The sequence below is a fragment of the Artibeus jamaicensis genome, unplaced genomic scaffold (genome assembly GCF_021234435.1).
Source record: "Artibeus jamaicensis isolate MK-2021 breed Jamaican fruit bat unplaced genomic scaffold, CSHL_Jam_final contig_519, whole genome shotgun sequence".
Classification (NCBI taxonomy): Eukaryota; Metazoa; Chordata; class Mammalia; order Chiroptera; family Phyllostomidae; genus Artibeus; species Artibeus jamaicensis.
Genome location: NW_026521871.1, coordinates 35,173,169 through 35,189,680, shown reverse-complemented (window position 1 = coordinate 35,189,680; position 16,512 = coordinate 35,173,169). Strand labels below are relative to the sequence as shown.

The following is a 16,512-nucleotide window of genomic DNA, read 5'->3' as shown; positions in this document are numbered from 1 at the left end:
TGTGATCTCCCTCAGATCTCTGAGTATAACCCAAAGCATGAAGGAATAAGAGGCTGAAGATGGACGGAAATGGAAAGGAAGCTGCAAGGCTCCCAGAAGAGGCAGGGTGAGACTCTACTGGACTAATGAGGGCGACTTCTATAGCAGAGGTGGGTTTCTGTTCCTCTGAGAATGAAGGAAAGGCAGGGATCGGGTGGGAAGGGGGTAAACACAGGTATGGAAAGAGTCAGGCTTCCTAGAATGAATGAGGCGGGAAGGGAAGATCAGAGGAAAGAAGATGGAGTGAACCACCTGCTTCGGAAGGAAGACAGAAGGTCTGGACAAGTTGCTGTGAAAGAGGAGCTTCCCCGTCATAAGAAAGCCAGGTAAGGACAGTTAGGACTAACTACAAATTTTGAATACACAGTCTCCTGGTTGCCATGTTCCCAGATGCTCCCACCAGGGACTCCTTTTGACCAAGACTCCTTTTCAGTCCCTGAGCACCTAACTCTCTGCTTTTTTTCTTACCAAACCTCTCCTGAAGCTCAGGTCTTCACTAAATGCCCCCTCACAGCCTTTCCACCCTAATGATGTTGAGTGTTCCATCGTCACAACAAACTTGACTCGCAGTAAAAGCCTCGTGGCCCTCCTCAAACTACTGTCTCCCTCTTGCCAGCCCAGTTTCTGCCAAGGAGCCCATCATTCATTCGTTCATCGTCCTTTACCTCCCACACATGGCCAGTCACCAGAATCAGCTGAGCTTCCTCATTCTCTCCAAGTCAACATCACTCCCACCTCTGGTCTCAAGTCTACGGTACCAACAGAATCCCCAGACTGTTGTCTACGCCACCACTTCCCTCAGACAACCGTCTCCCCGAATCTGAATTCTGTTCCTGAGTAAGCCCTGACCAGAATTAGACGGGGCTCACTCAGGGGCCCACAACCAATCCCAACCCATGCCAACAGCCAGGGGCACACTTCCCTCTAGCTGTAAAATTAAACCATTTATTGTACTGAAAGTCAACTCATATTTAATTTTAAAAAAGGTCACTCATTATTGAAAGAAACCCTTCTCTTAATCTTTTCCAAAGAAGCATTTTTGATGCAAATAGGTTTCTTTCGATTATCTGAAAGCATGTTTTTCTCTTCTTAAAATGATATACCTCTATTAGTTACAAGTGTGGGGGTTCTGAAAAGGGCTCCCAAAATGTTCCACTTTGACATATAAATTATTTTGAGTTGAAGGCAATCAAGATCCTGAGTCTCGTGAGAAACTTTTACCTCTCCCTTAAAGAATTTAAATTAGGGGCCTCACCCATAATAAAAGTTATCACCAGAAATAGCTTTTGGTTGACCAATCTACATGGCAGGGCAAACTACTGATTACTGAACATCTGCCAGCATCCAGGGTGACTTTCCTCCCCTCTGACGCTCCAAACTGCCCTCCCCCACCTTCAGCCCAGAATGTCACGCACACCTCATCTCAACTTTCTGTCTTGGAACCTCCTGTGTGTGGGATGGGGGCCTCCGACTCCCCCATGTATGTGGGATTACCACGTCTATGTATGTAATTAAACTTGGTTCTTTTGTTAACCCGTCTCACTTCAATTAAATGAGTAGACCAGCCAAAAGAACCTGAGAGAGTTAAGTTCCTGCCTCTGCGACAGAAGTCTGGAAGCATTATTAAAAGTAAAAATAATAAAGTGAAACAAAAATCTGTAAAGTACAGGGCACACGTCAATAGTAGTTAATCTGCCACAGAACTCATAACACTAAACCTTCATTATTTACACCTTTGATATAGGTTCTAACTTCCCCTCCAATGAACTTGGCATCAGTGTATCACATGTTACATCATCAGTGTGAGAGCACACACCTCTCCCCACCCTTGCCAACAGTGGAGAATCCATCTCAATAATTTAATCAGTCACTCCAAAATGTTACCACAGGCCCCCCAGTGTTCTGATCAGCACTCACTGGCACGCCCCGGAGTTGCTCTCCGTGTTCCTGGTGACTTGTACCTGTCCCTTTGTGCACTGCCTCTTTCATGTCCTCTGCCTGCTTTCTAAGGGTGCTGGCTTTTTGGTTTGAAAAGTTTCGTTTTGTTTTTTTAGTTTGTTGGGTTTTTGTTTTGGTTTGGTTATGTCTGTCGTGTTCAATGCAACTGCCCCTGGACTTTGCTGCGGTTTTGAATTGGGTGGTTGGTTTGGTGGTATAGGAACTTTACATTTTTTTACAAGTGAAATCTACAGTTGGCATTTCTTTAAGGTCTTGCTCGCAAAAGTCTTTCCTCTTCCAACAAAAGATAACAAAATGTATTTTCTGCCAGCTCTTTAACAGGTTTTTTTCACATTTAAAACATCCCTCCAACCAACATGTCGAAGTCATAAAAGAGAAAGGCTGAGAACTCTGGCTGATTAAAAGAGGCTAAAGAGACCTGCTTTGATACTGTGATTTATAAGAAGAAATAAATATATTTGGTCTTAATTCCCTTTCCTGGCACAGTGCTCCTAAATCTGTTGGAATTCCATAAGAAATGAGAGCAAGAAAGGTGAAAGGGGGGGGTCTTACAACAAGTTCCTTTCAACCAAACCTGAGTTTATATTAACTAAGTGACTTTTGGAAAACCCCTAAGGGTGAGGTTAGGGGGTACTGATTCCCAGGGCACCAAAAAAAGTGACTAAAGAGTTGGAATTTTCAGGCCATCACTCCACCTCCAGGAGGAGAGAGCGTCTGGAGGCTGACTTAATCACTAGTAGCCATTGACTTAATCAATCATGCCTTCTGATGAGGCCTCCATAAATACCCTTACTGACAGCGTCAGGAGCTTCCAGGCCAATGTCCAGGCAGAGGTGCTGGGCGGGTGGCACACCCCGAGAGGCACAGCAGCTCCGCGCTCCTCCCTGCAACTTGCCCGGTGCATCTCTTCCATCCAGCTGCTCCTGAGTTGCATCCTTTTCTAATAAACTGGTCATCTAATAAGTAAACTGTTTTCCTGAGCTCTGTGAGTCACTCGAGAAAATTATCAAACTTGAAGAGGGGGTCATGGGAACCTCTCATTTACAGCAGGTTTGTCAGAAGCACAGGTAGTAACTTGGACTTGAGATTGGCATCTGAAGTGGGGAGGAGAGGGGCACTGAGCCCTTAACCTGCAGGGTCTGCACTACCTACACGCAGTTAGTGTCAGAACTGAGTTCAATGGTAGGGCACCAGGTCCGTGTCCACTGGAGAGTTGGGAGACTTGCGTGGTGAGGAAAAGCCCACACAATGGATGTCAGAACTGTTGAGTGTGAGCAGATGAACTCTTTTCCCTTCATATAACAACTACACATGTCTGCGATTCCAGACTAGATGCTTAATGAGAGGAGAATATGCTGTAATGAACATTTTTGGGTCAACTCATAAAACTGGAATACCAACAGTAGATTAAATAAAGTATTACATTCATGTTAAAATTTACTGAAGTTGGTAACTGAACTGAGGTTATGTAAAAGAATATCCTTATTTTTAGGAAATATATACTTAAGTATTTAGGGGACGGGGCCATGATACATATGTAACTTATTCTCATGTGATCCAGGAAAAAAAGAACTATACATGTACAAACACAAACACATATGTACAGACTCATGTTTGTGTACATACACACACATATATACATGAGGTCTGTCTAGAAGGTATCCAGCCATGTAGTATGAAAAAACATGTAGCAGTTTACTAAAGAAGATATAAGATACAGGAAATACTGTACACAGGACAATGACAACTCAGTCCCCTTCAAATTGGGCACCTTGGGTCCTCACACAGTTCTCCCAATCACCATAAACTGCCCAATCGTATTTTTCTGAATCTCATCAACAGTCTGAAATCTGTCCCCTTTCAGAGGTGATTTTAGTTTTGGGAAAAGCCAGGAGTCACAAGGCACCCAATCTGGCCTATAGCGGGGCTGAGTCACCTGGGTGATTTGGTATTTTTCCAAAAACTACACAAGAAGTGATGCATGAGCAGACACGTTGTTGTGATGAAGCTGCCAATCACCAGTTGCCCGTAGCTGCAGCCTTCCGAGTCATCCCAATAGTTTCCATGGAGGAATGTTCAAGCTTAATGCAAAATGTGATGCAGATTCATTGCTCTCCTTGCTCAGTCATTTTGAATGCAACAGCCACACAGTACACACGCTCACTCACTTATATATATAAGAGAAACTCAAAACCGAATAGGATAAAATGTTACTGTAGTGTTAGCACAGGTAGCTAGTTAGGTATTTAAAAAAAGAGAGAAGGGAACTAAACTACCTAAGACTGATTAACTAACTAGAAAGCTGCACAGAACCCCAAGCAACAGCCCAGGGGACTTAATCCTGACCAGGCAGGAAAGACTGGCTTTCTTAATCTCTTTGGTTAACTACCAGCCTCCATTAACTAGATTACCAATGGGAGAAGGGGGCCATAAAGAGTAAGGGGAAAATTCCTTTGCTGGGCTCATGTGCAGCAGAAGCCAGATGAGGAAGCAGAACTCTGAGGTATGCACAGTAGGAGCTAACACAGCAACCATAAAGGGAAGGAGTCTAGCCTGGGAAAATCTGCAAAGAGGATCAGATAGGTTAAGGGCACAGAACCCAAAAAGGTCCAAGAGAAAAACTGGACAGGGGGAGGCACCAGCATAGCCCCAGAAAAGAGACCGAATAGTTTAAAACAAAGCCTAACCATTCCCAAACCCAAGTAAATGTAATCAAAGCTTAACAAAGGCCCAAGATATACATGTTTTCTCTGTAGCAGCCAAACGGGCCTGGGGGTGGCAGCCACACAGGACAAAGAACAACGTGGAAAGTGGGCTGCAGGACAACAAAGGCTAAGCTGAAGACTTCTGAAGCTTCGGGTGCTGATTCTCTGGTAAGGGCACAGAATCTCTGAGCCATGGCTCTCTTCCTGGGTTTCGTGCAGTCCCAGAGGCTGGAGTCCTGCAGAACAAGGGAGCTAAGCCACCTGGTCATGGATGCGGTAGTGCAGTGGCGTCTTCAGGGGCATCTGTACCCTTCCAATAAATCTTCCACCACACCTCAAAGGCTCCCATGCAAGAGTCCCTGAAACTCTTTTCTCTCGACTGTACAAGAATCCTATCTCCAGACCAGACAGCAGACCCACTTTGCTCCTGGTCCAAGTCCGACAACAGTAGGTAAATATGATCAAAAGGTATAAGAGATGTTCTTCCTTTTCATTCTCAAGACTTTTCTGTAAGTTTAAAATTATGTCCAAATAAAAAGTTTTTAAAAAATCTTTCCTCCACGTGGAATTTCAATGTCAAATGTCAACAACCCTGCTTTCCTTTCAAACAGCCTTCCAAGAGCCTGGAACAAAGCATTGCTCTCATTACCCTAGAATGGCCAACCCCTGACTCTTGGGAAGAGCTCACTCCTCTTGGTCGAGCCTGGAGGGCAGGAGGGAGGAGAGGTGTGAGTCAGAGGACAGGGGAAGGCTTTGCCGTGGTTACATCTCTCCAGGAGGGTATGCCACGGCACCTCTCAGTGCTGTGTCAGCCTTGCAAATACCCAGGGTGCCACAGAGTGAACTGCCAAAAGCCTGCTGCTAGGAATCATGGCGCAGCTGTTGCCTTGCTGGGAGCAGGAAGTGCACTGTCACCCTGTGCCTGACCCTCGCTAAGCTCTGGCTCCATGTACCACTGGAGGACGGCCTGCCAGTCCTCACATGCCAGGCAGGGTGAGCAGGCAGCAGCAGCCGGGCCAGCAGCTAATGTGTCTCTGGCTCCTTGCACTGGAAAGAAAGCAAACGGCAGGGCATCTGTAGGATTTGTAAGCTGTTCAAATACATTTCTGGTTCATGGGAATTTGAGATCAAGGCTAAAAGAGGTAAAACAAATTCCTTCAATGAAACCTTGTGAATTGATGATGTGCAAAAGGCTTACAGTTTAAAAGTGGTTTCATCTTTTGTAATCTCACCTCTGGAGTGGAGAAAAAGAGAAGTTTAAGGTTAAGAGTCCTAAAGGTGAATTGAATCCAGTAAAAATACAATGTAAGCCACATATGTCCATTTAAATATTCTAGTAGCCACTTTAAAAGAGTTAAAGAAATTGGTGAAATTAATTTTAATAATATATCTTATTTAATCTAATACATACCAAATTATTCATTTCAACATGTACCCAATATAAAGAAGTATTAATGTTTTACATTGTTCCGTCGTATGAAGGCTTTAAAACTGTGTGCATTTAGCCCTGGCTGGTGTGGCTCAGTGGATGGAGCGCAGCCTGCAGACTGAAAGGCCACAGGTTCGGTTCCCAGTCAGGGCACATGCCTGGGTTGTGTGGGCCAGGTCCCCGGTTAGGGGTGAGCACAATTCAACCAACTGATGTGTCTCTCAACACATTGATGTTTCTCTCCCTCTTTTTCTCCCTCCCTTTTTGTCTCTCTAAAATAAATAAATAAAATCTTAAAAAAAAAATAAGTAAATAAAACTGTGTACATGTAACATTCACGATGCATTTCAATTCAAGCTGGCCACACTTCAGGTGCTCAGCAACCACACACGTCTAGTGACTACTGTGTTGGCCTGAGCAGGTACAGGTGACAAGCTATGAAAGCCTCTGGTCAAAAGCAACCAGCCACCTTGTTACTATTACTGAATTTAATGAATATTTATCAGTGAAGGAACTAGATATATTAGGAACCAGAGCAGTCCTTAACCTCAGTCCGGTAGAGAAAACCAACAAGGGTACAGATAATTGTAGTTGTCCAGAAAGATGCATGGCAATCGAGCTCCAAGAAGGTGTCTCTATTCTCTGTACCGAGTTCTATCGCAGTAAAACCTTGAAGGTGAGTAGGGTTCCCCTGGCAGAAAATGAAGGAAAGGCATTGCAGGTGGTGCGAGTCTCCTCCACCTCTAAGGTAGAGGTGAGAGGAAGTGTAAGGAACATGAAACAGCCTGGGGGCCAAAATGCAGCCTGGGTGGTGGGGGGAGGCCAGATGGTAGAGGCCTGAACAATCCCACATGCCCAACTGAAGCTGCACTTCATTCTAAGAATAATGGGGAGCTCAGAGGGGTTATGCTGGAGAATGCGATCAGAGTAGATCACTACTTCCTTGGGCAGTTGGGTGCATAAGAACCGAGGTAAGTACTCCAGGCCCTGGTGCAGACACAGCTAAAAAATTGAGGGAAGAAGCCTGAACTTTGGCAGTGCCAAAGAGGGCACATGGAGAGCAAAGCAACAGGACATCATGACCAGAGAAAGGTAGGTGCAAGGAATCTATATCAAGCAAAACAATATTATCAGTTTAGCCCCTTCCCTCCTGCTGTCCCAGAATCACGGGTCCGGACAGCTCTGAGACCTATGTGTAAAAGGCAGCATTAGGAAAACAGAGGACACCCAGCCAAGAGAAATACGCTGACTCAGGTGGCTGTGTCAGGGTGCTGGCTGAGCACCACGTCATCTGGCATGTGCACGGCACACGTGGAAATGGGGACTATGGGGCGACTGAACTGGCAGAGGTCTGTGCAAATGTGGGAAGGCCAAAGAAAATGTACTAGATCAAATGATTTGCCTATGATCTAAGTGCGTGAAATAAGTGCATAAAAAAATACTGGTAGTCCCTTCATACTTCATACTATTCAAGTTCTGGTATAATTGCTAATGCTAACTCTTTACTTTCCTTGAAAGTTTCTACTGTAAATAAGCAGGTGGCAGAGGTAACCATAGTAATAAACAACTGCCATTTTCCATTACTGCAATGTTTAAATATATATGTGTGCATACAATATATATGACATATGTTAAGTATTATATCATATATACTAAATATATATCAGGAAAAAACTGATGGTGTTGAAAAATTATCAACACCTTCTACATAAAACTACCAAAAAAATTTTTAGTAGTCAAGTTTAATAATCAGTATGTTCTGGCACAGTTCAGAACAATGGACTCCAAAATGACAAAAATTCCAATTGTGTTTTGATAACAATGGTGTTTCTTCCTTTGCTGGTCATGGGAACAGGTAGCTATTTGAACACGCTGGCTCAAAGTCAGGAATTTTTATTAATACTATATAATATAAGCAGATATGTTTGGGCTAACTGAAGTACTTTGTTAGCACCCTTCATCAAATGTTTATAAAATAGCCCTGGCTGGTGTACTTCAGTGGACTGAGCATAGGCTGCAAAGCAAAGGGTCGCCAGTTCGATTCCCAGTCAGAACACAAGCCTGGGTTGCGGGCCAGGTCCCCAGTGGGGGACACATGAAAGGCAACCACACACTGATGTTTCTTTCCCTCTCTTTCTTCCTCCCTTCCCCTTTCTCTAAAAATAAATAAAATCTTGTCAAAAAAGGTTTATAAATAAATTTGTACCAATCTCAAAAATCAAATAATCCCAGAAAATGGACTATAAGGTTCTAGACCATCACTACGCAATAGAAATATAATATGAGCCATACACATATTTTATGTGTAAGAAATAGGTGAAACTAATTTTAATAAATTTTGTTAACACAATACATCCAACATTATTTTGGCATATAAATCAGTATTAATAAGGTATCTTACTTTTTTTATAATAAGCTTTCAAAATCTCACATGTATTCTATCTACACTCACAGCACATCTGAAATCGGAGTAGCGACATTTCATGTGCTCATTAGCCCCATGTATTGAGCATCTCTATTATTAGACAGAAGGACGAGACAAACCATTTCACTCTGCAGATGAAGACACTGAACTGAAAAAAGAGGTTACGGGGCTTGGTAACCAGCTGAGCCAGGCCTAGAATTCTTACTTCTTAACTCCCCGGTGAATGTTATTTCCGCTTGATGGGACTGTTGTCAGTCCTGTGTTTCATACCCGGGAGACACAGGACAGTATCAAATGATGGCAGGCCACGGACGCCTGGCATGGAAGGGACTGTCAGACCACATGAAACCAGAGCTCGCTGTCGAAAGAACACGTACGGCTGAGCCAAGCGATGCCCAACAGCAAATCAACAGACTAGATATCCCCTCAATCGATGAGCCTGAATGTTTTGTTTCTACAAGTCCAGCGGTATTACATAGTGACACATGTATATGATTACTGGTGCCTAAACTAACCACGCTCAGAGCAGTGAAAGCAGAACAGCATGCACAAATTGAAAGGTATTTGAGAATTAAGGCTTGCATGATGCTTTGCAGAATTCCCTGGACCCCAACCTCTACTCTGCTGGTAAACATTACGAAGTAATCTGCATGTAAGTGAAGGAAGTCAGAGAAAGACAAATACCATAAGATTTCATTTATATGTGGAACCTGAAGAACAGTACAGACAAACAAAACAGACACAGACTCTAGACACAGACTCTAGACACAGACTCTAGACACAGAGGACAGGCAGATGGCTGGCAGAGGGGAGGGGCTTGGGGACTAGGTGAAAAAAGGTGAAGAAGGGATGGAGAAGTACAGACTTCTCCAGAAGTAGACACAAAATAGTCTTGGGGATGCAAAGTACAGCACAGGGAACATAATAATAACAACATACTATGTATGGTGTCAGACAGACACTGGAAATTCGTGAGGGGGCACGTGATGGGGTATAAATAAATAAAGTAAGTAAGTAAGTAACTATCCATTTGGAAAAAAGTGATCTGCATGAATAAGAAAAGACTGTCGCAATTTGCTTAAACTACTCTGGGGGATAAAAAAACAGGGAGGGTAAATGGCAAATGTAAATAAGGTGATGAGAAGAAGGTAGTTTATTGAACTATTCTTTCTACTTTACAGATGTTTGAAACTTTCCATAATAAAAGGTTTTTTTTAAGAGGGAGGAAGGAGACCCAATCTCAGGAAAAAGGTTTTTCTAGAGCCTTGATACTATTTGTTCTAGCTTTATATATGTTTGAAGCTTTACATAATAAAAAAAAATCTTAAAGGGAGGAAGTGGGAGGAAACATAATCTCAGAGAAAGGTTTCCTACAGCCCTGATGCTAAGATACTACGGCTTTCTGAAATAATTCCAAGAGTCCTGGAAAAGGTGTAGACATTTTAATTTTAAGAAAACAGACTGAAGAGCAACAGTAGGGGAAAGAGGGAGAAAAGAAAGAAGGGGAAAACATTGTGAAAGCACCAATACCCTGAAAAAAAATCACTGTCAGCAACTCAACATCCATCCTTCCAGATATTTTCCTGTTTGCATGTATTAAAATATGTTGTATTTTCTAAACTCACAAAATGGGATTATTCTCATGGGGCTGTTCTTGAGTCAACACCCATGCATTTGGGGATGACCACCTTCTGTGTAGCTCTCTGTGTGGGTGACACTCTGAGAGCTGGGCACGTGACAGGCCCAACACCAAGCAGATCCCCTTTTCTGGGGATTCAGATCCTGAGCCACAGGGAGGGAGGCAGCTGGAACAGAACCGCCGGGCAGTGATGTCCAGGACAGAAGGCCCGTAAACTCCAGCAGCTGAGGTCCTCTGCTGCAACCTGGTCTTCCTTTGTGCTCAGCTTCGAGGACCTATCCCCGTACCCTTCTTATACACAGTTTTCTTATTTAAACTACACAGAATTCATCCGTGTTGCTGGAAGTGAAAGAAGAGCTTGTAATAATGCATTAATTTGCTGGGCACCATTCTAAAACCTTTACATGTGTTACCTCATTGAATTCTCACAACAATCCTATGAGGTAGATACTACATTTTTAATTTTTTTATCCCCACCCCCACTACCACCCCAGACAGGACTTTTTATATATATATTGCTTTTACAGCGAGAGAAAGGGAAAAAGAGAAACATTGATGCGAGGGAGAAGCCCCGACCCAGGACCAGCAACAGGATCAGGGGTCACACACAGCCACACCTAAACCAGCCACAGAACCTGCAAACCCAGGTAATGTGCCCTGACTGGGAATGGAACCCACAAGCTTTCAGTTACAGGATGACGCTCCAACTGAGCCCACACTGGCCAGGGCTAGATACTCTTATTAACTCCATCTTTGAACAAAGAAAACTGAGATCCAGGCAGATCTAAATAAAATGCTCCAACTCACAGCTACTGGTCGTAGAACCAGAATGTGAACCCAGGCTGATGGATCCTATACTTCCTAAGTTATAAACCCTCCAATTAAGCTGCTCTATGACCTGCTTTTTCTGCTAATAATATTTTAATTTTAATCATATCTTCCCATGTGGGAAAATACATCTTTTCTAATGGCCATAGTAAATTTCATAACATAGATTTTCATAATTTAACCATCTATCTCCTATGTTGAGAAGTTTAAGTTGTTTGTAGTTTTTTAATATCATTTTTTCAAAGGTCTATAACTGTCTTATTGGTTAATTTGAAGGTACATCATAACTCACTTGTAGGTTAAATTTTTGGCATAAACTTGCCAGGTAAAAGAAATGTATACTTTCATCCCCATTCTATTATCCACTGTCAAATAAAGATATTTGTTTTCAAATCTGGTTAAGAAATATGAAAGGGAACAAAGTTAGTTTGCCTGTGGGCATTCACATGCGTTCACATACTCAACATGGAGACACTGTGCTCAGCTGAGAAAAAGACTCTGTTCTTGAACTAGAACTGACGTTTCCCAATCAATGCCAAAAACAGTTCAATCCCAGGGCCACAGGTCTGCCTGAGCCCAGCTTTTTACTGCTCCTTTGCTGAGGTGACTCTAAAGGGCATTCACTCAGGGATCAGTTGTGGAAAAGGTAAAGTGATAAGCAAAGGTGTTGCTCTAACTTCTGAAATCTGTCCTCTGCACTGGCTGCTTCAAAAATCAGAACTTATACTATTTTTTAAATATTTTATTTATTTATTTCTTTTTAGAGAGGGGACAGGAAGGAGAAAGAGTGGGAAAGAAACATCAATGTGTGGTTGCCTCTCATGTATCCCCTACTGGGGACCTGGCCTGCAACCCAGGCATGTGCCCTGACTGGGAATAGAACCAGCGATCTTTGCTTCACAGGCCCGTGCTCAATCCACTGAGCTATACCAGCCAGGGCAGAACTTATACTATTTTAGATGCCACTTAAATCAACATGGTGATGCAACTATTAGCATGTTTATTTCATTTGTGAGATCAGTGTTCTTTCTCTACTTCCCTTTTCAGGTTACTCCAGGACAGTAACTTCCTGGGGAGATCATGCTCTCCACAGTTTCGCCCTGTTAAGTATTGAGATACTCTGTGGCTGAGTACAAAATAAAACCTGAGACTCGGCGTAACACCATGCTGACCTTGAAGGTCAATGCTGTACCATTTGATATCAGCTGGAAGCTTGTGAGAAAAATGATGTCAAAAAGAAGCCACCCACTTATAAATGGTCAGGTGGAAAATGCTACTTTAGTGAGAATATTTGCAACACTGGACAGTAAACCGGACATAAAGACATTCTTTGGGACGCTGAATAACTGAAGGCAAAAACGTAAGTATAATCTTCCAAGATCCTTTATGAACTAGAATTTTAATATCTAAGGAAAACTACCCATATTACCCATTAACTTTTATCTACTCAAACATAATACAATTTTAAAAAATAACCTCAAACTAGTATGAGGTCAAGACCGTATTAGCACAGTCCAGTTGAGTAACTCTGGCAGAGTCTGTCCTGCCAGCGTGGTGATTGACTACCTTGTAGGAACAGATAAAGCTGAATGGAAAAATATGAGTAAACGTTTCCTGAGCACAACCCCAAGGAGGAAAGAGCCATCAGATGAAGGAAACTAAAGAATAGGAAGATAAAATGAAGCATTTCCAGAAAGTAGAGGGAACCAGAAAATAATAACAGCAATAAGACAACCAACTATTCCACTGAAGTTTCAACCTTGGGGGGGCCACAGACCTGCAGGTCCCCATCGGAACGAATCAGGACTCCCTATACATGTTACTCTAGCTCGGCTGTCCCATTCATCTTACCTGGCAACCCCCCAGTGGAACGTGGCTCTCGGGGAACAGGGGAAGAACCAGTGCAGACAGTGCAGGGTTTGTCTCTCCCATGAAGCGCACCCCCCACCCAAGCAAATTCACGAGACTAAAGAGACTGTTTTGTTGTTGTCTCATATAGAGTTTGGTTAACCCAGAGTTCATGATAAGTTTGCTTAACCCATGGAATTTATGTAAGTTAGAACTTTCTGGCAACAATGACATCATGTGAGTTTCCTGGAAGGTTTAGGGACTCACCTAGGGCATGGCTACAGCTCCGGCAGGATTCTGTCAGACTGACAATCATCTGCTGCAGATCGGCTCTGGGGGGAGTGGGAGAAGGGTTGGGGTTTTTCCAGCCATTGCATTTACAAGACTCCTCAGCCTAAAAAAAGGAATAAAGAGACAAAATTATGCAACAGACTGAATCTTTTCCATGAGAACAATACACACTAGTTATATGACAGCTACCCTTCCGCTCCTGACTTTATAATTTTCTAAATATGCACAAGAAACAAAAAGGGAAAAAAGGCAGAGGGTATCAGATTCGAGCATTTGGGGTTTTGTTGCTATTGCGTTTTCTGCTGGCTGGACTCTGAGTCCTGCGGCCCACACAGCAATCCCAGATGCTTTGGTGCCCCTGCCCCAAGCAAATGTCCACCGAGAGGTCAGTCCATCCACAAAGCTTCCCACAGTGAGAAGCCGGATTCCTGAGGTCTCTAGAACACAGCTGGGGCCCAAGCTATGATGGGTGAGCCTTGCTGGCTCCCAGGCTCCAGCTGCGGGTCTGCCCCAGGGGCCAGAAAGGAAACACGTGGAAATGAAGAAGTTAGCAATCCTCAGGACGTACAGAGGGACGCACCCAGCTGAAGCCACACTTGTCCAAGTCTTCTGTGGACTCCTAGCTTGACAACACGGAGAGGCCCCATCAGACAGTCTGGGATCCCTATCTGTGCCTGTTTGCTGCGCCTCCTGTACTAGGCCGCTGGGATTTTAGCAACACTTGGTAGAAACCTTCCTTAACTCTTTCCAGAAACTCTCACCCTCACCTACTTTCTTAGAGAACAACGAATGTGATTTAGCCTTTTGGGGGTGACTTGGGTTATGAAGAGGAAGACAAACATGGAAAGCTATTGGTTATTTTCAGTTGCTCTACCAAGCTACCACACTGCATACTCCGAGGGCCCTAAGGGCTGGGAGGCTGGCATGTTTGCAGTGAGTGACTCCAGCCACTTCCACCCATTCCCTGCTGTTGTTTACCACTCCGTGAATTTAATGTTTTGAATTTGCTGTGGCTGGGAAACCAGAAAACTGTTAGAATAACATGCAGCATTGGCTGAATCACTCTGGGTGGGAGTTTTCTGGGTACACGTCCAGCAGGGTAGCCACTTGCCTCCCATGGCTACTGAGCACAGGAGCGCCCAAGTTGAAATGCACTGTAGATGTCCAATACATACCAGAGTTAGAAGGCTGGTACAAAAATAAAGCAAAATTTCTTATCAATAATCTTCACTATTAATCACATGCTGAAACACTGGTACTTTAGATACATGGAACTGAACAAAAGATACTAAAATTCATCTGACCTGGTTCTTTCTCCTTCTTTAATGTGGCTACCAGAACATTTACAATTACACCTACGGCTCATATGGTATGCCTAATAGGCAGTGCTGGTCTATAAAACAAATTGCATGGATTTCTGTGCTTGGACTTTGGGTTAGAGCTTGGTTCCCTCGGAGGCCTTCTCTCCCTGCAGTGGCCTCCCCACGCCGCCCCGTGTCTACCAGACAGCTGGCGTTAGTAGAAGTCTGATTTGTAGAAGATTATAGAATGGCTGCTGCCTTGACCACATACAGAAAACTCTCCAACACAGGGACAGTTCCCAAAGTATGTGTATATATAGAAGAGTAGGAGAAAAAGAATAAGTAATTGGCAAGGCAAGAAGGGTCAAGGGGAAAGAAGGAAAATCTGCTTTTGAAGCGAAGTCCTTTTCATTGGCCCTGCAAATCTGGCAAGCCCCAGCCTACTGCTTGTCGCATTTCACCACACTGAATATGGAGAAGGCAGGACCAAAAGCAGGACCCTACGTCAGCAACCACAAAGGCACAAGTGCTCGTAAGTAGCTCAAGTGACCCTCTTTCATTTTGCCAGGTGTCAGGAAGGACCTGGCCGTTACCCCACTGCTCTGATACTAAGCTGAACTGGGCCTTGGAATTCTCTGCAATGAGCCACCCACCTCTTCTGAGACTGGGAAGATCTCAGACGCTGTGTTCTTGAGGAAGACGCTCATGAGAACTTGCATCCCTACCAGCTTTGTAGGAACAGAGGAAACCAGCCCCTCGGTGGACCGCTCCTCTCCTAATAGTGGAATAGCTACTTTGATGAAGTCCCAAACCCTCCGGCTTTTCTGAGCAGTTGGCCTGATCTGACTGCGCTTTCTGTCTCTTTGGTTAGAGACAGAATAATGACAAAACAGTCACAACAAATCAATTAAGTATGGCAGGCCAAACCTCAAAGGAAAAAACTGTAATAGCCAGAACCTTCAAGTTTGGAGAACAGCATTCTAAGCCAAAGAATCACTGGCAAAGAATCATATTGAGGCATTCATTCAAGAGTACAGACTGAGGGCCTACTATGTGCTGGGTACTTTTGCTAGGTATGTAAGGGAACAATGATCCTGCCCTCGTGGAAATGACACAGGGGTGCTGGGAGATGAGAAAACAGGCTACACAAAAAAGTGATTATATAATACATTTGTAAGTGATAGTGCTATGAAATGAAAGATGAAGACATGAGGAAAGGAGAACTGGGGGGAGAGGGGGAATAGACTTATTTTAATTATTCCTGAGTATTTTCAAGAAGGTGGCATTAAAGCAAAGACTTGATGGAACAGAGGAAGCTGACCATTAACTATCTGGTGGAAGAGTGCCCCAAGCAGAGGGAACAGCCAATGCAAAGGCAAAGAGTACCTGGCTTCATTAAGAGCCAAGACTAGTGTGGCTAGAGCATAGTAAGTAAAGCAAACAGTTGTAGACATTAAGGTAAGTGGGGAGTGGAAGGCATCCTATAAGGCCGACCCAGCTTGTAGGCAATTATAAGGACTTTAGCTGGTTTATGTGATCTGTCCTGTCCTCAAATAGATCTCCCAGGTATGAAACAGGGATAAGGACGGAACATAAGGGCATGAGGCAGACGTCTTCAAATGCCCTTGTTTCTCTTTCACTATTTGTTTCGGTCATTATGGTAAAGCATCCCCACTTTCTTTTCTCATTAAAAACAGTCACTGAAGCTTAAAAAAAAATCCATCCATTTTCCTGTCAGTGATTTCCTGACATCCTATTTCCGTTTTCTTTTAAACTGCCTGGTCAGGATCTACCATGCATTCTATGGCACAGGAAAGCACAACAGTCACTAATACAATCTCTGCCATCGGGAGGGACACACATACATATGTGAACATATGGCCTTGGCCTTAGCCAAGGCCCACCAAGGAAACACAGATTCTCCTAAATCATAAAGACACCAAGTTGTCTAGGTAAGTGTTTCATTTCTTATTAAGGCCCGAGATTTACTTCAGGGTAGGGGTCAGATGGGTAATGAATGAAGTTCAAAACTCCAAAGAAGCATGGGA

General features: G+C 43.6%; 1 protein-coding gene across 3 annotated transcripts in view; it reads right to left on the bottom strand.

Moving 5' to 3' along the window:
- The window catches only part of KAT2B (lysine acetyltransferase 2B), a 93,843-nt gene that overhangs the window by 52,102 nt on the left and 25,229 nt on the right, over positions 1-16,512 (bottom strand). For all 3 annotated transcript variants that reach the window (XM_053669265.1, XM_053669266.1, XM_037143981.2), the window contains exon 2: positions 13,140-13,266. In XM_053669265.1, the coding sequence (XP_053525240.1) occupies positions 13,140-13,266 (127 nt within the window). The remainder of the gene's footprint in view (positions 1-13,139; positions 13,267-16,512) is intronic.